Source organism: Myodes glareolus, chromosome 7, assembly GCF_982192425.1.
Source record: "Myodes glareolus chromosome 7, mMyoGla1.1, whole genome shotgun sequence".
Lineage (NCBI taxonomy): Eukaryota > Metazoa > Chordata > Mammalia > Rodentia > Cricetidae > Myodes > Myodes glareolus.
The window spans coordinates 51754972-51775653 of record NC_142032.1 but is presented as its reverse complement, the minus strand read 5'-3'; the positions used below and the strand labels follow the sequence as shown (position 1 = coordinate 51775653).

The 20682-nt window shown below is 47.7% G+C and overlaps 1 protein-coding gene across 7 annotated transcripts in view; it reads right to left on the bottom strand.

The window, feature by feature from the left end:
- Cd6 (CD6 molecule) overlaps positions 1 to 16546 on the bottom strand; it is a 39937-nt gene extending 23391 nt beyond the window's left edge. For all 7 annotated transcript variants that reach the window (XM_048458218.3, XM_048458220.3, XM_048458219.3 and 4 more), the window contains exon 1: positions 16346 to 16546. In XM_048458218.3, coding sequence (XP_048314175.3) covers positions 16346 to 16406 — 61 coding nt within the window. In that variant the 5' untranslated portion in view covers positions 16407 to 16546. The remainder of the gene's footprint in view (positions 1 to 16345) is intronic.
- Between the last annotated feature and the right edge of the window lie 4136 nt (positions 16547 to 20682).

Genomic DNA, 20682 nt, shown 5'->3' with positions numbered 1-20682 from the left:
AGAAGCTGGAAGCTGAGTGGGAGACACTGTGAGCAAAGGCCTGGAGATAGCATGGGACCAGTGTGAAGAGCTGTCTAGAGCTTGGCTGCCGGCGTGAAGGCTGAGCTGGCTTCTGTAGGCTGGAAGGGGCAGAGGCCGAAACTGCTGGGCCAAGCATCACCTCCTGGGGCCTGTCCCCACCCACTGGCTTGACTGGAGGTCGGGGGCTACAGAGAGGCCTTCTGGGGATGCTGGGGCAGCAGTTTCTGGGCAAATGAAGCCTGAGTGTGGGCAAGGGATGAAGAGTCTCTGTGCTGTGGGGCTGGGTTGGGGGCCAAGGGTGATGACAAGATCTTTCTAAGGCAGCTGAACTCTCCTGGGAGAGAGCAGCCTTGATGATGGGTGTCCAGAAGCCACTACAAGTCACCTCTCCTCAGGAGGAAACACAGGCATCTCTCCTGTGTCCATAGACCCCATAATCCTGCTGTCCTCTTCTCTTCCACCACCCAGCTTTCAGTGAAGTCAGGAGTAAAGCCAGATTCAAAGAGGAGCTAGGGATGAACTAAGGGTCCACAGCCTGATGCTCCATGACGACCATGTGTTCTGAATGATTGGAAGTCATCAGTGTGCACATAGATCTGTGGTTCAGGGTCCAGCTAGGCCTAGGGAATGGAGGTGACACCTGACTGCCCACCGTGAACCCCTGCTTTACATGTGCAGTAATGTGCTCATTCATCTATGTTAGAGACCCACAGGATCTCAGGTTACAGCTGAGAGAGTTGAGGCTCAGCAGCAGATAACAGTTACTAAGCAACATGTCCAGGATTAGATGGCCAGCGTCTCTGCATCCAAGCCTGCACCCTGAACTACCTGGCCATATGGTTCTCCTACACAACATCCTGTAAGTCACATTTTGGATGCCTCTGTGACAGCTCCAAATCTCTCCAGTTATTATGTCTTTAAACTCTTCGACTGGGAGGTGTGGATTGCTCATTTTTCTATGAATTCCTTTTTTTTTTTTTTTTTTTTTTTTTAGCCAACTCTGTGTCAGCCTGTCCTGGCAGAGTTCACAGATGACTGTGATCATAAAAAAAAAAAAAAAAGAGTACGTTTTGGCGTTTTAAACAAAGTGCTTTGAGAGAAATAAAGATGAGAAAGAATGATACCTTAAAGACAGGTAGATGCTCTCGAGAACGAGGACGTAATAAAACAGAAGTCCGGATCTCTGCCTAACGACCTACGCTAGCTAACATGTACCGTTTCAGAGGGTGAGTAAGATGTTGTTGTGTAGAACAGTAGCCTGCCACTCCTACTGCCCTCCACCCCCATCCACACTCACACCTCCCTTTCTTCATTGGTGAGATGGCACAACAGGGAACCCATAGGCATCCTGGCAAAAATATTCAAATCTCGGCTTTAGTGCTGAGAGTGCAATGTTGTCTTTTCGACCTCTGAATGTCATTGGTCAATACGGCTCTTTCATACAAAGTCCGTAAGTCTTCAACACAGGGCTGACAGTGACTCGATGGAATGTTTGTCAAGGCCAAAGTGTAAGGTCTACTTGGGAACTTCTGAAAAGCAGCCATGCCAGGCTCTGGACATCACTACCCATTGTTTGGGATGATGGTCTGCCCCAGTTAGATGGTCACTTACCTGCTCACCCCCAGCTACCTCTTCTGGTATATTCTTTAGATTTTGTTGTTTTGTTTTGGTTTGTTTGGTTGGTTGGTTTTGGTTTCAGTTTTTCTAGACAGGGTTTCTCTGGGTAGCTCTGGCTATCTGGAACTCATTCTATAGAGCCTTCGGCTTTGCAGTCTGCCCGCCTCTACCTCCGGAGGGCTGGAATTAGATGTACAGAATAGCAGACATAACTATGATTTAGTTTTTGAACTCTGGAGTCCTTGGGAGAGAGAAGTCAGCTTCACAGCTTGAGAAGGTCTAAAGAGGCAGCTGAGATGGGCTCAAATCCCTTACTTTCTATTTTTGACCCTCAGGAGGTTTTGTCAACCTAACCTGATGTCAGACAGTAAAAGAGAGCATAGTCACCCAGGGCCTGCCTTAGTAACCATCCTGGGACATTCTTACACACCCATACTGCAAATCTGAGGCTCTAGAAATTGTTTCCGTAACTGTTGATGTGAGACCTGACCTAGGGAGCCATTTGCAGTCTCTCTTTATCTCTGAGGTGTGAGGAATCCTGTATTTTACTGCTGAGGTGTGAATGTAAGCGGTTCCAGTGGCTTGCCTGCCTCCTTCCGACACATTGCATCATGGACAATATGTGCATCGTGCCAACTTTTAAAAATCCAAGCCAAGTGTGGAAAGGGCCACCCTCATTTGCTGCTGGTGGGGTATAAACTAGCATGGCCACCATGAAAATCAGTAGGGAGGTTCCTCAAAAAATATATAAATCAAAATAGAACTGCAATACTCCCAGAAACACACCCAAGGAACTCTCTCCCATTACATAGACACTTACACATTCTTCTCAGGAAACAGAAGCAGCCTAGCTGCCCACCAACGGCTGAGAGGGTAATGACACCCCAGTGCACATACACGATGGAATTATGTATTAAGCTATTAAGAAGAATGAAATAATGAAATTTTCAGAAAAAGCAGGAGAACTAGAACAGACTATATTTAGTGAGGCGACCAGGTCAAAGAGAGACCACACACGCTTTCTCTCATACATAGAGCCTGCCCTTTGATGTTTGTATATAAATATTGTTGTATGTAAATACAAAGTTGTGAGGTAGATGAAGACCCTATGAGACTAGAGAGAAGACCGCTAGAGGGGAGCAAGGGATTGAAAGGGTGAGGCCAAACACATGACATACAAGAAGAGAGAAAGCTACTGATGGAGGCATGAGGGGGCTGGGGGAGAAGCAAGAAACAACAAACTATTTTTTAAGTGCCATAATGAGGGGCTAGAGAGATGGCTCCGTGGTTTAGAAAATTTGCTGTTCTTTAAGAGCATTTGGGTTTGGTTCCCAGCACTCATGTGGCAGCTCAGAACCATCCATAACTCCGGTTCTGGAAAACCTGGTGCCCTCTTCCGGCCTCAAGGAGCACCACACACATGCACATACATACATTCAGGCAAATGTTCTTACACATAATATAAAAATGAGTAAAAAATTTTTCAAATGCCATAATGAAACTTAGTTATTTTGAAGTTAACAAAAAGAATATAACAAGCCAGGTGTGGTGGCACATACCTTTAATTCCAGCACTTGGGAGGCAGAGGCAGGTAGAGTTCGAGGCTAGCCTGGTCTACAGAGTGAGTTCAAGGACAACAAGGGTAGTTACACAGAGAAACCCTGGGGTTGGGCTGGGGGTTGTAAGTATTATTCTAATGCATAGAAATGCCGTAATTATCCGTTCTTTTATTTATTTAATTTTTTGGTTTGTGCATGTGTGTGATATTTTTGCCATCAAAAATAAATACTGGAATCTTAATTCCAGCTACCCCAGAATGTGATGGTGGAGCACACCTTTAATCCCAGCACTTGCGAAGCACAGGTAGGTGGATCTCTGTGAGTTCGAGGCCAGCCTGACCTCCACAAAAAGTTCCAGGCTAACCAAGTGTTACACAGAGAAACCCTGTCTTGAAAAAAAACCTAAATAAATAAATAAACAAATAAGTAAGTAAAATGAAGTGTTTATAGAGTTCATCAAATAAAAATGAGGTTGGTGGGGCAGTTCCTAGTCTAAGATTACTGATGTCTTCGCAAAAACAGCACAGGTGTAGTTGTAGCCTAGGGAAAGGGCTATGTTAGGATTAAGTCAGAGACTGGAGTGGTATTTTTCCTTTTGTTTTGTTTTCTGAGACAGAGTCTCCTGTATCCCAAGCTGGCCTTGAACTCGATGTAACTGAGAATGACCTTGAACTCTTAGTCGCCCAACCTCTACCTCCCAAGTGCTAGGACCACAGCGTCCACCACCACGCCTGGTCCACACAGCACTGTGTATTGAACCTAAGACTTATTGCATGCACGAAAAGTAGTCTACCAACGGAGCTACATTCCCAGACCTGGAGTGATGTTTCTGCAAGTCAAAGGAACACCCTACATGGGACACAAAACTGCAGAAGTGAGGTGATGGGGGCAGAAGCCCCCTCGCAGCCCTCTGCAAGAAACCCAGCGGCTGATATCGTGACCCTGGACTTAATTCAAACCTCCAGTGCTGTGTGAAAACAGATGTCTCTTATTGGTGCCACTCAACCCCAGGACAGTAAATCACCCACCCCTACACTCATATCTAAATAGAAATTCAACAGCAGCTTGGTGGGAGGAGCCTATAATTCTAGAGAATTCTAGGAGGGAGTAGAAGAACCAGCAAGAGGGAGGGACATAACCTTCTTTATTTCCAGATATCTGTAGAGCCTATAAGCCAGCAAGTTCTTCTAAAGCCAGAGTTTTGTGGCTATGTTGATATCGCTAGAGCTAAAACAGTCTCACAGATGCTGGTAACTAAATACTATCTACAGAAGCCTATAGGGAGTCACAGGGTCTGTCACAGCCCAGAGCTGAGGGGCTGACCTACTGGCTACACTCATTTTACCTGAGAGGGCTGGGATTTTCTCAGATTCACAGCAGAAGGGCTAGAGCTTAGGCTGAAGACCCCAGAATCCCTTACAAACAGCCGCTCCGCAGAAGCTGCTGAAAACCTGCTTCAGGCCTACTTCTCTGCACCCCCGCCTATGTGCTGAGGGGCCAAAATGTCCTCCATGCTTCTGGGAATGAAAAGGTCCCTTCTTCAAGGACAGAGTGGGCTGTGTGAAGGGGCCAGGTGAGACTTCTGTTCTCTTTGCATTCTTTTTTAATGTGGTCATTACAACTTTTTTAAGATCAGGATGACTAATGTTTACATTGTTTCTGAACGTTCACTAGAGTTGGGTGGGAGCGGTGAGAGTAGGCAGAAAAAGCCAGCTACTGTAGCCATCTTGGGCAGTAAGACTCAATCCTTTCCACAGCCTCGTTTCTCTGTTATTAAAGGGTTCTTTGGACCAGATGGAGTCTGGCTGAAGGAGCTAGAAGGCACCGTCGTTTACCAATGGTGACTGCAAACTGTGCTTCTATCCCTCACAACACAGCCCCCTCCCCACCCTCCCCCATATGTTTTACCCACTACTGCTCCCACCAGTCAGTGAAACTTTCCCACAGCAGACTTAGCTCAGAAGACAGTTTAAGATAAGAGATTAAAGGGCACTGAATTGCATAATAATCAAATCACACCCTTTCTAACTGTTCAATCATTCCAAAAAAATCGGAAGCAGTTGAGATGGCTCAGCTGGTAAGGGTGCTTACTGCCCAGCCTGACAGCCTGAGCTGGATCCTCAGAACCCACATGGTGGGAGGAGAGAACCGATTGCTGCAAGTTGTTCTCTGACCTCTCTACCTAGACTGTGGTGCGAGAACACACATGCACATGTGAACACAAAGCCACATGGACTCATGCGCGCACGCGCGAGCACACACACACACACACACACACACACAGCAATAAGACCAAAGTCTCAGCACAGCATTGCCAGCCTTTAACTCCTACCGCCTTCTAAGTGGGAGAGGACCTGCTCAGGCTTGGTGGCAGGCTCTTTACTGACCCCTTTGTTGTCAGTGTTTTGGTGCATATGTATACATTTATTTTATATGTTAAACCCTGATTTCCCACTTGCTCCCCCCCTACCCCCGTCGATTCTAAACTCCAGGCTCTGTGACCCTTTCTAACCTCTCTGACCCCGTCTCCTCTCCCTCGCATCCCTGGCATCTCTCCTTTCACGTCGGGCCTCAGGGTTGCAGCTGCTCCCTTTTCCTGGAATGACTTCTTCATTGCTGTCAGCATCCACAGACGTGGGCGTCACCCAGGCCCCTGTGCAGATGTCCTTGGACTCTCCCAGGGTCTCTAACCCAGGCAGCCTTATCACCTTTCCTGTGCACATTACTTTCTGGAATGATACAATTTTTCAAATGTGTTTATTTAGCTTTCCCCCATAACTTCTATGACTTAAAAAGGTATCCAACATGTAATACTGAGGTCCCAACAAGCCAAAGGAGAACTCCCCTCAGTGGCAGAGAGTTAGTTGCTGGGCCAAACTCCAACATCTGAGGCAGAGATGGCCGCTATCAGAAGCTCCCCTAAGTGCAAGTTCCAGCCTTGGTTTCACTCCTACCAGCCTTCCGTGCACCACACCAACAAGATCTCACCCACTGAGGCAGCTAACAAAGTAAAGTCAGTAATGATAAGTACAGAAGGAATGACGGCGTTCTGAGATCCTAGGCTGCTAACCATGATTATAGTAACTGATTAGGGCAAGGATCATCCATGTTGCAATGAGAGGGCAAAGGTTTGAGGGGGAGCCAGAATATTTATGCATACATTCTCAAAGAATCTACGGCTAAGGTATGCTCTAATTCCAGAAAGAGGCAGTTCTAACAGAGAAACCCAGCAAAAAGTCATCAGTTAGGTCAACAACCATGGGACAGTCCATTCCATGGGCTCCCTGAGGTGGATACATATCGACTCTGACATCCCTGCCCAACAAGTCATGACTCGATCCATCAGGAGCAATCACCAGACTAACCAGATAAGGGACATTTCACAAAACAACTGTTCTGTGTGCTTCAAGAAGAGCAATGTCATGAAAGAGAAAGAAAAAGCTGGTAAATCATCTAGGTGGGAGAGAATAGACACGAGAGCCTCACACGGAACGTGAAGCAGAATTTTCTTCTGGATTTTACTGGACTGACGGCACCGTCTGAGTAAAGTCTGGAGAGCAGTAATGTGTCCGTGGTCATTTACTGGCTTTTGGAAAGTGCACTGTCATTATGCAAGAGAATGCCTTCTTCCCCCTCCCCAAATCTAAAGTGTTCAACCCTAAATGGAACAATCTCACACACACACACGCACACACACGCACACACACGGTGCTCAAGGGTCAGGGAATATCTTGGAAGAGGAAGGAGAAAAACATGGAAGAACTGGAGGATGGGAAAGGGTGCTGTGCAGTGCTCTCTCTGAACGTGACATAGCTGTGGCCACAGACACAGGTTCTTAACTCGGTTTACGTGCACAGTTACATACACAGTAGTTATGGACACAGCGGACGTAGTCAGAAACTCAGGATGAAGCCAGCCAAAATGCCCATACAGATGGGAGAGGTGCCCCGGGTCCTCACACTTGCTGAGGACCTGCTGGCAGCCGATGGCTTTTACAAGAGAGGAAATCGTTCTTCTAGGATGTGGCTGCTGCAGCTTCCCCATGCATCAGTGGAGGACCCCACTCCCGTGCATATACGAGTTGCACTAATTGGACTTATTGGGCTATAAAAGGGGGCATAAAGTTGGGAGGGAGAAGTATGGGGGGAGCAGAGTTGGAGGAGGGAATGGAGGGTATTTGTGATCATATTTCATTGTATACATGTATGAAGTTCTCACAGACAAAAAGATCCTAGTGCTGGCCATGATTGTACATGAATGTAGATCTAACTACTTGGGAAACTGAGGCAGGAGAATTACTTGAGCCCTACCTGGGCAGCATAGTAAGATTCTGTGACTCTGTCTCAAAAATAAAACAGAATAGCAATACAACCTAAGGAACAAAACTAAAACATATTGGAGTATTTAGAGGGAAAGACACAGAACGTCCACAACCTGCTCTCAGGGCGTTAGGAAAATGGTAACAGATAGCAGAAAACTGACTTAAATGAGAGCAAATGAGAGGCACTTAATGGCTGGGAGTCTGGATGAAGTTTTCGTGAGAAGTCTTGTGTTATTCATGAAACTTCTCAGTCAGTTTCTGATTAAATGGCTATGATAAAATTTACAAGATAGAAGAAGACAGTAAGGAAGAGAGAAGGTAGGAAGGGACGGAGGGAGGGAGAGAATGGGAAAAAAAAAACAAGATAAAAAGTAGCCAGAACTAGGGGCTCAGTCAGCTGGTAGATGGACAGGGTAGAGGGGCTGCCCAAGACAGTTCCTCTCTTCACCCAGCTGGTCAGCAGGTTGAAGCTGAGGGTTACCTGTGTTCAAGTGAGACCAGGTTGGACCAGAGCGTCCCCTAGCTATTCTGGCATGAGGATGGGGAGCTGAGCATGAGCCAGGCTCATAGGTAATGTGAGAAGAGGCCTGGGGTGGGAACTGGGAGCCTGCAGAGTTGCCTTCTCGCCCTGACCTTGGGCACCTCACTTCCCATTCTGGGGTTCACTTTCCTCCTTGGGTCACCCTAGGTTTCCTCCCGCTTAGACATCATTGTGTGTCCAGAGTCTCGTCTGAATAGAAGACATTTCTCCAAGGAACTTAACTCTCATGTCCAGAAAGGACACAGAGAAGGATAGAGCGATGAGCTGGGTCTCTGACAGCTCAACAATGCACTGTTACCTCTGCCCTGGCCCCCAGTCAGCCCCAGGCACCCCCCCAGGAAGAGGTAAACACCCTAGTCGAAAGCATAGTGTCTGCAGAGAAAACCCTTCCTCCTAACCCCATTGAGGAAGCAGTATCTGGTGGGGGTGAGCTGGTGACCAGGTCTGTCAGGAACTGAGGGCTCTTTGGTATCAGTCCATTCTTCTGTAATTGGGGCAGACCTCTGCTCACCTTTGTCCCCAGTTCTGAAGACACAGCAACTTCTCCCGGACCCAGACAGTGACAGGTGACTCCTAACTGAGCTCTGTGTCTTCTCCTCTCCAGCCTGGCCCCACTCTTGAACAGCCCATGCATGCCTTCAGTCCCAAACAGGCCCTTTGGGCATCTGGTGGCACTGTCTGGAGTCATCAGCCAGGCCAAGATTGTGAGGGAGGCCTGGAGTGGCCTGAAGACATGGGGGCTAGGTCTTCTACCATGGTCCTATCATGAAGACTTGTGGAGTCTCTTGCAGAGGAAAGCAAGATGTTGCTTTCCCATGGTGAAGACCCTGTCCCCAAACTCTCGGGGGTGCCAGGCCCAGCCCCACAGCTTACTCAACAGTGTGTCAGCTTCTCTGACTTCTGGTATTTGCCAGTTGTTTCGAGCAGGAGGCTGTCGGGCTACTGAACCTACAAAATGGCGGGTGGAAACCCGGGCCTTGCTTTGTTCCTCCTCTGCTGTCCCACACCTGGGCCACATGGCCCCCTGCCAAAGGAGCTGCGGGGCCCTCGCAGCATCCCAGGACATCTAATAGTTTTCTCAGTATGTCACAGTTAACATTTCTCACTAGCTGGGTTGGCTGGCTAGCGAACCCCAGGGATCTACACGTCACTGCCTCCCCTGCACTGGGATTACAATTGCATATCACCATGCCAAGTTTTTGTTTTCTAACATGGGTTCTGGGAGTCAAATGCAAATCTCCATGTTTACAAGGCAAACACCTTATCCACAGAGCCATCTCCCCAGTACTAGACACAATTTTTTTTTCTTAAATTTAGCATTAGCCACCACTGAGACAAATTATATGATCTTCTGAGCCTCAGTTTCTCTACTTCTAAAATGGGGGTGGCTGTCCCAGAATTGTGAGGTTAGGATATGATAAACACCTAAGCTGAGGCTTAGAAAATGGTTGATGCTAGCGATGGGTGAGGGCTATAGTTCATTGGCTGGCATCTGTGGCCACACTAGGCAAGGTTGAGCTGGTATATTTCCCGACCTTCTTCATAATGAGATGACTTTCGTATCTTGTATCTTACTTAATACAGCACAAGGTTCAATGCAGAATAAATATGCTGAGATGGAACTTCCTGCCAGGCAAACTTCCCCTTGGCTCCTGGTGCCTCCTGAGCCTCACTTTTCTGCCTGGTTCTGATGTTCATCTTCACTGCCAGGCAAACTCTCTTAAGGGGAGCCATGTCGAGTAAAGCAGTCACACTGTGTCTCCTGTACTGCTAAAGGCCTTCTGGAACCCCAGGACCAGGGAGCTCCTCCAGGCAGACCCTGGGTTCAATGGTAAGCAAGCCAAAGAGGACAGTATCATGTGGGGAAGGGACTTCAGAGCTTGATAGAGTGCCAATCAGGCCTCTTACTTACGGAGAAAAGGCCCTGGGCTGCTCGGATTCTGGCACTCACTAGCTATAGATTTTGCTAAGCCTCCATTTCTGCATCTATAAAAGAGAATTGCCTCGTGGGTAAATGAGCTCACTGTGCCGATGGCACCAGCTTAATGACTAAGTCCTCTGTACTTGTACAAGTTTAATCACCTTCAGCCTCATGTGACACATTTCTAATATAACAATTATGAATACTTAGTTTGCTCAGGAACTTTGGATATATTATCTAAGCTGGCTTGATCACCTAAGCATGCCAGGCATTGCTATCTGTAGCCTGCAGGCCTACAAACAACCCTGGGGTCTTACAGAGCTGGGATTGAAAACAAGGCTGGAGTTGTGACACACTACAGCCATCCTGTATGTGACAGTCCATCCTGAGGCTCGGTGTCTACTGGATCTCTGCTCTCTCAGCCTGTGATCTCCAGGGCTATACTTAGAGGACAAGGATTTTTAGATCCATCCTTAGTGTCCAATATGTTCATTTTCCAGGGAGGAAACCAGCACCAGAGAAAAGAAGGAACTTACCAGAGATTACCCTGCAGAGTTTGTTAAGTCAAGAGCTGGTTCCCAAAATCCAGCCTGACTTCACCCCTTCAAAGACTCCCCATCTTCCCCAGGTCATAGGGAATCCGTTTCCCAGAGTAGATTGGGAGGGGACAGCTCAGCCTGCATAAGGTTCTGATTTCAATCCCCAGGCCTCATGCAAAGTAAGCGGAGCGTGGGTTATGTGTTTATAGTCCCAGCATTGGGGAGAAAGACAGGCAGATCCCTGGAACTAGCTGGCCAGTTATCCTAATCTAATTTGTAAGTTCCAGGTCAGCCAAAGATGCTTTCTTATCAAGGCTGATGAGGAACTGTCTGGCCTCTATATATACACAAACCAGAGTTGAGTCATGGGGCATGAGTTAGGGTGTCATTCCTATTTTAAGGCTTACCAAAGAAATTCAGAAGCTTCTCAGAGTGCCCTGGGACTGCCTGTTATGGGACTCTTATATCCAGAATGTTCCAGGCAGCTGAGCAGCTTCCTCAGACTGAGTCTTGTCAAAGGGGCATAGGCCCAACCCCTCTGCCCTTTCTTTGATCATTGTTTCCAAAGCGCAAGTACACACCCAAAAGTTTGCACAATGGCTTTGTTGGCTGCCACCTCAACACTATCATCACCAAATTGTTTCTCTTGCAGCTTGTCATGGCGGACAGGGCCTCCTGTGGGACTAGTTGTAAACATCCCTGGCACCTGCAACCCTCCCTTTGGAGGAAAGAGAGCAGCAAAGCATATGGCTGGCGTCTAGTGTCTAGTAACATCTTTCTGTTTTCACGACATTTCTTTTTACTGAAGGCATGTTCAGGTGCTTTCCAACGGCCTCCCCTGTGAGCCACGTGGATTCTCTTCTACGAATAAACACGAGTCCACTTTAAAACGTCCTTTAAGAAGGGTTAAGGGGTGGAGAGCTGTAGGACACTGGCAACCTGGGAGTCACAGCCTTCAAGGGCTCCCCAATGCAAGCCTCGGACCTGGCACAGGCACTGAAATTTGTGGCTTCGGTCTGTAGTCCAGGCTTGGGCAAGGTGACCTGGTCTTTTCTTTTTCTGTTAGATCTGCCAGCCCTGTTCTGATCAGTCCTGATCACCCTTTCTTTCTTTCTTTCTTTCTTGTTTGCTTGTTTGCTTGCTTGCTTGCTTCCTTGCTTTCTTTTCCTTCCTTCCTTTCTTTCCTTCTTTCTTTCTCTCTCTCCCTTTCTCTTTCTCTCCCTCTCTCTCCTCTTTCTCTTCTCTCTCTCTATCTCTCTCCTTTCTCTCCCTTCTCTCTATCTCTCTCTTTCTTCTCTTTCTCTCTTTCTTCTCTCTCTCTCTCTCTCTCTCTCTCTCTCTCTCTCTCTCTCTCTCTCCTCTCTCTCTTCTCTTTCCCAGGGATCTAATTTGGGTCACCAGATTTGACTGAACCATCTTGCTGACCTCCACCAACGGATACTTATTCTTTTTGTCTCAGGGGAAAACTTGGGGTTTTTTTTAGCCTCAGAATCCAGCAGCCAGAGCCTGGCTCTCTCATGAACTTTCTTGTAAGGAAGTGAGGCTGGTGTGGGCCTTGGCAAGCCCAGCACGAGCATGGGAACTATCGGCAATGTATCTCGGGCCTCTCAGATCACTCTGAAACCATCTACAGCTAACTAAACCATCTGCCAGCACTACCATGCGGGATGGCCACTTGTCCCTTATCAGTTGTCACCTGTGGCCAGACAGCATGAGAAGCCAGATGATGCGGAAGTCTGTCCCGTGTCACTGATATATCTGTGAGCTGTAATGCAGGCAGGAAGATGGAACATGGAGTGGATTGAAAGAGTGGACACGTGACAGATTTTAGTCGCCCAGGTGAGGACACAAACATAGAAGGTTAGGTTTGTGGTCCATGTACCCAGAAACTGTGGGTTGGAGGACTGCCCAGTTGAAGGACAGGAGGACACAGTGTGACCATTTGCAGCACAGAAGAATCATACCTTCTATTTTTGTAAAATGACAAAAGAACCGACCTCAACTGAATCCACCAACATGACAAATTTTCCCTGCTTGAGAAAGCCCCAACCTCCAGCACATCCTTCCAATGAGGCTAGACCTTACATAACATACCTGATTAAAGAAGTAGAGGCTAGACCTTACATAGCATACCTGATTAAAGAAGTAGAGGCTAGACCTTACATAGCATACCTGATTAAATAAGTAGAGGCTAGACCTTACATAGCATACCTGATTAAACAAGTAGAACCTTCTAGCATTTCTAGAGGAGCACAAAGTGAAAGTTGGGTCAAATTCTGTGCATTGGTATGTAAGAATCCCGTGTTTGTGATATTTGAGGACGTGTGGTCCTCGGAACTCGTGCACATGATGGAGCAGCTGCTTTCAGTTCACAGTTTAATGTAAAAATTCAAGAGAATTTGATGATATCTGCCAACCTCATTAAAATATTAGGAGAATCTCACTATCGCTTTGCTCATGTCAGAGTCTTAGGTCTAAAACACCCTTCCTTGGGAAGAGTGTGTTCCCTGCTGTGAGGAGGAAGGGATTCACGGGTCTGAGAGTTTAGCGCACACAGAACACTTGCCTAGAACCTACAAGGACTGGAGGTCAATGAGGGATGTGTGTGAATATTTGAACCCCTCAATTCCTAAATTCAGTTTAGAATATCATAGATGGGCTGGTAAGACGGTTCAATGGGTAAAGGTGCTTACAGCCAAGCCTACAACCTGAGGTCCATTCCCAAGACCCACATATTAGGAGGAGAAAATCACTTCCTGAAAGCTGTTTTCTGATCTCCACGTGTGCTGTGTTATGCATTAATATACGCACACTATATAAATATAAATATATAATTTTAACTCATTTTCAGAGTTTGTTCTGTGATTTGCACTGATACATCTCAGATGGAAGTAACAGAGGCTGCCATATTGGAAAGCACAGAGCTGAGGGAATTAACTAGCTAGAATTAATTAGTAAGGGGCATTTATTTATTTAAAGAAGTTGCTCTCTTCAGCCTGATTGGTTCAGAGGCCCCTTGAAATGATCAAGCTTATAAATAAAACAAAATTTATATTTGCAAATAAGGAAAAACAGATTACTTTAAAAAAATTAAACCATTTTTACATGTGTGGCGCTGGGTGTCAAAGTGGGCATCTTGTACACCCTAGACTCAACCACTGAGTGGCATCTCCAGCCCAAAGTTCTAATATTTTAAAATAATTACAAACTGCCTTTTCAGGACACAAAAGACTTTATCCACTAACCAGGAAAGTGGGGACCAGGGAAAGATGGGAGCTCAGGCCCTGGGGGAATCGGAAGCAACAATGGATGAAAACCAGTTTCATAACCCTGTCTTCCCTCTCGTCAGGGCTTCTATTTCACTATCTCAGTCTCCTTCCCTTGGATGACCAGGACCCTGAGGCACAGAACTCGGCCCGGGTAACAGGGAACATCATCGTGAGTCAGAGGGTCTGTCTCTCTAAGCCGTGGTCACCCAGTAACATCCAAGCCATGGGCCAGCTAGGCAGAAAAGGCTGTGTGGGACTGAGTAGGGAGCCAGGCACCAGGCCTAAGTGAGGCGCAGAAGAGGAGAGTCCTACAGCTCTTAGGAAAGCCAGCACCTGCAACTGCCAGCCCCTGACCCTCAGAATAGAACCAAGCAAGGCTTGGACCCCTCAGGCTTGGACCCGCTCCTGAGCAGAGAGCGCCGGAACCTCATCAGGTTACAATCTTCTCTTCCCTTTATTCTTGCTGTTCGCCATTTTCTACCTCTTTTCTCTTAATGTCCTTTCCCCAGGCACGTGTGGTCCCCACAGATCCACCGCCCCTGTAAGCATTTCCGTGCCCGGTCAGCAGGGCCTACCAGGTCAGGCAGAGGGGAAGGGACATTCAAGCCCTGAGCGCAGTGTCTCGGCCTCCCTCACACCAGCAGGAGAGAGGCATGGGGACACCTTGGGGTGCCGTTTTCCTTACACCCGCAGCGTTCATGCTCTCAGGACGTTTCTCAGTGGGACAAAGAGCATCAGTGACTGATGAGCGAACATCGCCCACAGAGGGGACGAGTCCTGCTCAGAGTGCTGGACAAGTCCAGAAGAAAATAACCGCTTTTTAACCGGTTTGTCCTTATGCCCTCCCTCACCACCCCTTTAACTAAGACGGAAGGTGGGTCTAGGCCTTAGGCGCCAGGAGCTTGGTTGGCCTCATTTCAATTGCCACAGATTGGTTTTTGCCCCATTTATTTTTAATTTCCCTTTAATTACTAGTGAATGATAAGGGTTTTCCACTTACAACATAACAAAGTGTTTTGAGTGTTTTGCTTTTTTTAAAAAAAAAACTAATTGCTTATTGGTAACAATAAGCAAATCAACTGACATCAGCACGGGAACAGGAGGGAGCTGGGGGGGGTATTGACACGGGGACGGGGGACAGGAGGGAGCCGGGGGTACTGATTCCGTGCAGGAGGCAGGTGCAGCACTCACTGACGGAGGCTCTCTGGACCGGCCTGCTGCCGAGGTCTTGCCTTCCCACGGGCATCACCCTGGACCCTTCTTCTCAGACCTAGGACCAGTCACCTATGAGCCTCAGCACAAAGGGCTCCTGTATCCACCCGGCTCAGCCCCAGCCCGCACTCCTCCTGGGAGGCAGTGGAAAGAGAAGGAGCTGGTTTGTTTGATGCCCCAGTCTGGGCTATTAGCAGTCCTTTCGCATTAGGACTTCATCCTGAGCCTGTACCGGGCCTCTTAGGAAGGGCAGGGATGGCGGCACTGATGGACAGGGAGAGGCAGGAGGCCTCTCACCAGCTGCAGTTAGCCTGAGCAGCTGAGCCCCTACAGTAAGCGCTGTGGGAATGGCTGGTCAAGAAAGGACAGCCAGACCCAGGCCCTTCCTGTGCAAGATGTGAAAGCCCCACTTCCAGAGTAAAATGACTTCTCCTAAGCCAATCTGACACCAGGAAGCTTAGAGGACATGCTCACAGATCCAGGCAGAGAAGAGACAATCCTTTGGATATCCCTGAGTGAGCACAACCTCTGAAGTCAGCCAGCTATCCCTGCTGCTCTGCCCAGGCTCCCCTGCTGTAGGGCAGACCTGACTACTTAGGCCCTAAGTCTGTTTCTATACCATCTTCCTCCCCGGGATGTAAGTTCCAGCATGTGCAGGACTCCTGAGTCTCTGGGCTGTTGCCTGTTCCAGGAACTCGGCCTCCATCCTCTACTGTACCCCACAAGTGTCTGGTGATCCCAGGCCTTTGCCCCGAACCCTAGCCCAGTAGGCCAGAATACCTCAGCACTTGGAGTGTAACTTGGGACTTCAAGAGCTTTCCTGATCATTTGTGTCTCAAATTAATCCAAGAGGATGAACTGAAGTCACCAAGAATAACAAGAATGACAGTCTAGGGGTTCCCTGGGTCTCCCTGGGTTCTGCCTCCGGTCCTGGTGAGCCCTACCCTGGGGCTTAACATGAGGCTTTACTGTTGTCGGTTGGTCCTGTTTCTCAAAGGAGTGGTTCCTTCCTTCCTGTGAGATGGTAAGAAGGCGTATGGGGGGACTTCCTGAGCCTACGGGTGGGTGGTGGTGCGTTTCCCTCCCCAGGCCTAGGACCCTAGTCAGGCACAAAGCTTGTTCATCTCACTCCCAGGAGGCCTTTTAGGATGAGAGCACCATCCAACCCATTCTGGTCCCTTAAGGGGTCCCCGTGTCATCTCAAGCCCCAAGGTGTTGTCACACCAGGATGGTCTTAACTTAAAGGCTCTACAAAGGTGGCCACAAGGAAACAGCTAGCAAGAGGTCAAGCACACAGGACCCAGGTCCTCTAGCATAAGTGGCAGGAGGTGACAGAGAGATCTACCTGAGAGAGCCGCTGTCAGCAGTCCAGCAATCCCAACGAAGAGCCACATGTCTGGTGCCATCTCCAGCTGCTACACACGCCTGCCTGTAGGAAGTGCCATCCTGGTGCGGGGAGGCAACCGTGCCGATGGCCTCTCTCACCCGCGTTGCCCTTTCTGTTCTCGTTCTCAGCGTCCGCTGTGCCTGCCTCTCTCTCTCTCTCTCTCTCCTACACACAGGCCCAGCCTGCTGTGAGTATCTTACACCTCTACTTTCTGCTTGTGGTTTTGGTCTCCAGGAAGCCAGGTCTGTTGTTGGGCTCCTGGGGTGGGGGAGCCCAGGCTGCCTGTCATAAGCCCACCAACCCAGGTGAACCCTGAGTCCCAATCACATGTCCAATGTACACATCCCCAGGGGTCTTCCAAGAAAGACCAAGAGGCTGTGCCTTGTTCCGGTGAGATGAGAGACAGCTCCTTCCAGAGGTGTCCAGCAAAGACTGCTAGTAGAAGAGCGAATTCATGGCCCCCTGCTGCCCACCCACAGAATCCAGCTCTCATGGGGTTAAGTTCCAAGGTTTGTGTATTCCTTGGGGGTGTAGTGACTAAGAGGCAGGAGGATAGCGTCTTAATGCACTTTTCACTTGTGTGTGTGTCTGTGTGCACGTGCATGTGTGCATGTGTGTGTGTACACTGCAAGTGTGTATGTGTGTGTATGTGCATTGCGAGTGTGTATGTGTGTGTGCATTGTGAGTGTGTGTGTGTGCATGTGCGTGTGTGTGCATTGCGAGTGTGTGTGTGTGTGTGATTTGTCTTGTGGCAGAGCTGAAGCTGATGCTGGGAGTCTTCTTCAGTTGTTTTCCATTTTATTTTTTGAGGCCGGGTCTCTCACTGAACACAGAGCTCGCAATCTCATTGTTCTATCTAGCCAGTTTCTCCTGGAGGCCCCCATGTCTGCCTCCCAGGTTCTGGGCTACAGGAGGCTGTCCTGACATGACCGCCGGACTTTTACATAGGTTCTGAAGATCTGGTTCTGCTGCTTCCATGGCACACTACTGAGTCATCTCCCCAGTCCTGGGATGCAGTTTTGAGAGGCAAGGACCCAAGCCTTTCCAAAGGAAAACCCAAAGAGCAGAGGATCTTAGAGCAGGACACCCCCACCTCCATGCGGCTCATCCCAGGTGGGAGTTGCACAGAGGTGATACGGAATCTGAACCCCACCTTTGAGGACTGGCTGTTCATGTCCTGAGTGGTGGATGAAAGGGTGAGTGAGTTTTCAGCGGATGGCCATGGGGAGAGGCTGCTGGGTAAGGAAAAGATTCAGGGAAGAAAGAGCAGGAGCGGAGAGGACCAGGTTGCCTGGGAGATGAAGAATTATGCTCACGAGGAGGCTGGGACTGTGTGTGGTTAGCTCACCAATGTGCTCCCCTTGGAACACACAGTAGCTGCTAAATAAACTTTGTTGAAAGAATGAAGGAATGGATTATTCTGGTCTCTAAGATGAACCCTAGGATCTAGAAAGGGACTGGTTCCCAATTCCAGCCTTGCCCCATACCATGACATTTTCGGGTTTTCCGCTCTCCATTCTAGCTTGCTTTCTTCACTTGTGTGATGGAGAGGATTTCTCCCTCCAGTAGGAGTGTCCTACCATCTGAAGGAACATTTGCTGTGGCACTTTGGAAGCCATAGTGAACCAGGCCCCTCCCACAGTGAGACTCCGCCCAGCCCAGAGGGCGAGAGGGGCGGGAACTGATTCTGGCATCAGCTAAGGGCACCCTCTAGTGGAGAGTCTCTGACAACACAAGATGCCCCTGGGCATACGGAGCTTTGTCTGGTTTCCAGATTCCATTCCACTCATGGCCAGAGTCTTGGGAGTGTGCTATCTCGGAATCGCTCCGCGGGAAGAGAAGAGATGGAACAACTTCCCTGCCTTCAGGAAGCATACAATTCACAGCAAGTGTGAGACGGCTCAGTGAGTAAAGGAGCCTGCTGTCGAGTCTGACGAACCGAGTTCAGTCCCTGGGACCCCATCACAAGGTAGAATAAAACTGACTTCTGTAGGTTTCCCTCTGACCTCTGACCTCCACATACTCATAAACACAGGCAGGCAGGTATGCACGCACGGACACGTGCATGCACACACAAACACACACACACACACAATTTTAAAAATAAATTAGTGGATCCAAAAACTAGAATGGAAAGGGATTCGTCTCTAAATCCAAATGAAATCAGGGAAGACAAAAGAAAAAACTGGAATAGAAAGGAGGGGCAGTTTTCAGTGGCAGAGGTAGGTACAGGGTAGGGGGAAGGGTGTTTCTAGCAGGGGGCACTGGGTACATCAAGGCAGGACAACAGGAGGTAAGTGTTACTATGGCTTCCTAGGACACGATACATTGTAAACCGCTCATGCTTTGGGGACTTTAAGATCAGAGCAGGAAGCCTTAAGATATGTCCAGTTGGGTGCTCAGACCAATGACTTCATGTTTATTTATAACTATTGGAACCAAGACCTTTGGATCTCAATTTGCAAGGGACACAGGGTGGCTCTCTGTGGTTGAGGAATCCAGGCGCCTTTCACTATCTCTCCACTGACCTTGGCCCAGCAAAATGAGAAAGAGAAGAGTGCCTAAGCAGAAGGAAAAGGAAGCACACAGAAGTAATCCACTTCTGTATGCAGCAGTGAAGGTTGGATGTTACCATTCGGAAAGTCGTGGTTGCCTCCCTCCCCACACCTCGTCTACCTCCATGCATGTGCTCAGTCCATTCCCACAATAAATAAGTAAATGCAAACACACACACACACACACACATTTCAGACAAGAGAGGATTGGAAAATGTAGAATTTAAAATCATCATGACTTGCTCAAGAAAGCTTTCAATCACCATAGACAAACAAAATGCAATATTCCATGATAGAACCAAATTTAACCAATACCTATTCACAAATCCATCCCTACAAAAAGTACTAGAAGGAAAACTCCAACCCAAAGAAGTTAGCTATACCCACAAAACACAAGCTATATATGATCTCACAGCAGCAAATCCCAAAGAAGGGAAACACACACACAATGTCACCACCACCAACAAAAATAACAGGAACTACCAATCACTGGTCATTAATATCCCTTATTTTATATATATATATATATATATATATATATATATATATATATATATATATATATAATAAGTGGACTCAATTTTCCTATAAAAGAAAAACACAGGCTAACAGATTATATATAAAACAGAATCCAGAGTTCTGCCCAGACCACCGGAGAGGAAAGATGTAAGCTGCCCTGCTGGAAAAGGGCCTAAAAGAGACTTAAGAATGACAGCATAGAGATACAATGGAGGGGTAAGTGTGTTCCTGACCCGCCACACAAGCCCGGTAAGGGAACACACAATTTTCCCACCATCCTTATCTCCCTGGGTATTCTGAAGGGTTGGCTTCCCCCAGCTAAACCCTCTCTCCTCCTACCCCATCCCCGCTTTCAGCCAGGAACCACTTCCCTTCCTCTCTCCCTTTTTTGGGGCAAAAAATCCTCCAACTCAGCCTGTGTGGGCGCCGCCGCCAGGACGGGGTGGTGAGTGCAAACGGGAGGGAGTTCCTTTGTTTTAATAGCCTGCCTGCAGCAAGGTAGGACTGCAGGCAAAGTGATTCCTGGCCAGCAAGGGGCACTAATCCTGTAGCAGAAGACCCAGAGGAGGGAAGAGCCATTGGAGAGCATCTGAAGGAAGAGATGGGCAGGCGCCAAGGCAAGAATTCTTCCAACAATCTGAAAAACAACATGAAAACACCAGATCCCAGCGATCTTACGACAGAAGGACTTGAACACCCTATTCCAGAAGAAGTGGAAAACATTGTCATTATGAAAGCAATAGAGTCTCTTAAACAGGGTATGAATAACTCACTTAAAGAAATAGAAGAGAAATATAACAAAAAATTGAAGAAATGAGTAAAGAAATGGAAGAGAAATATAACAAAAAGTTTGAAGAAATGAGTAAATTCGTAAATGATACCCTGGGAAACCAAGAAAAAACAATCAAACAGGTAATGGAATCAGTTCAAGAATTGAAAACTGAAATGAAGGCAGTGAAGAAAACACAAACCGAGGGCCGGCTGGATATGGAAAATCTAGGTAAACAAACAGAGACTTCAGGAACAAGCATAACCAATAGAATACAAAAGATAGAAGAACAAATCTCAGATTATGAAGACACCACAGAAAAAATAAACACTCTGATCAAAGAAAACAGCAAATCCAACAAATTCTCATCACAAAACATTCAGGAAATGTGGGACATAATAAAAAAAAAACAAATCTAAGAATAATAGGGGTAGAAGAAGGAGAAGAATTGC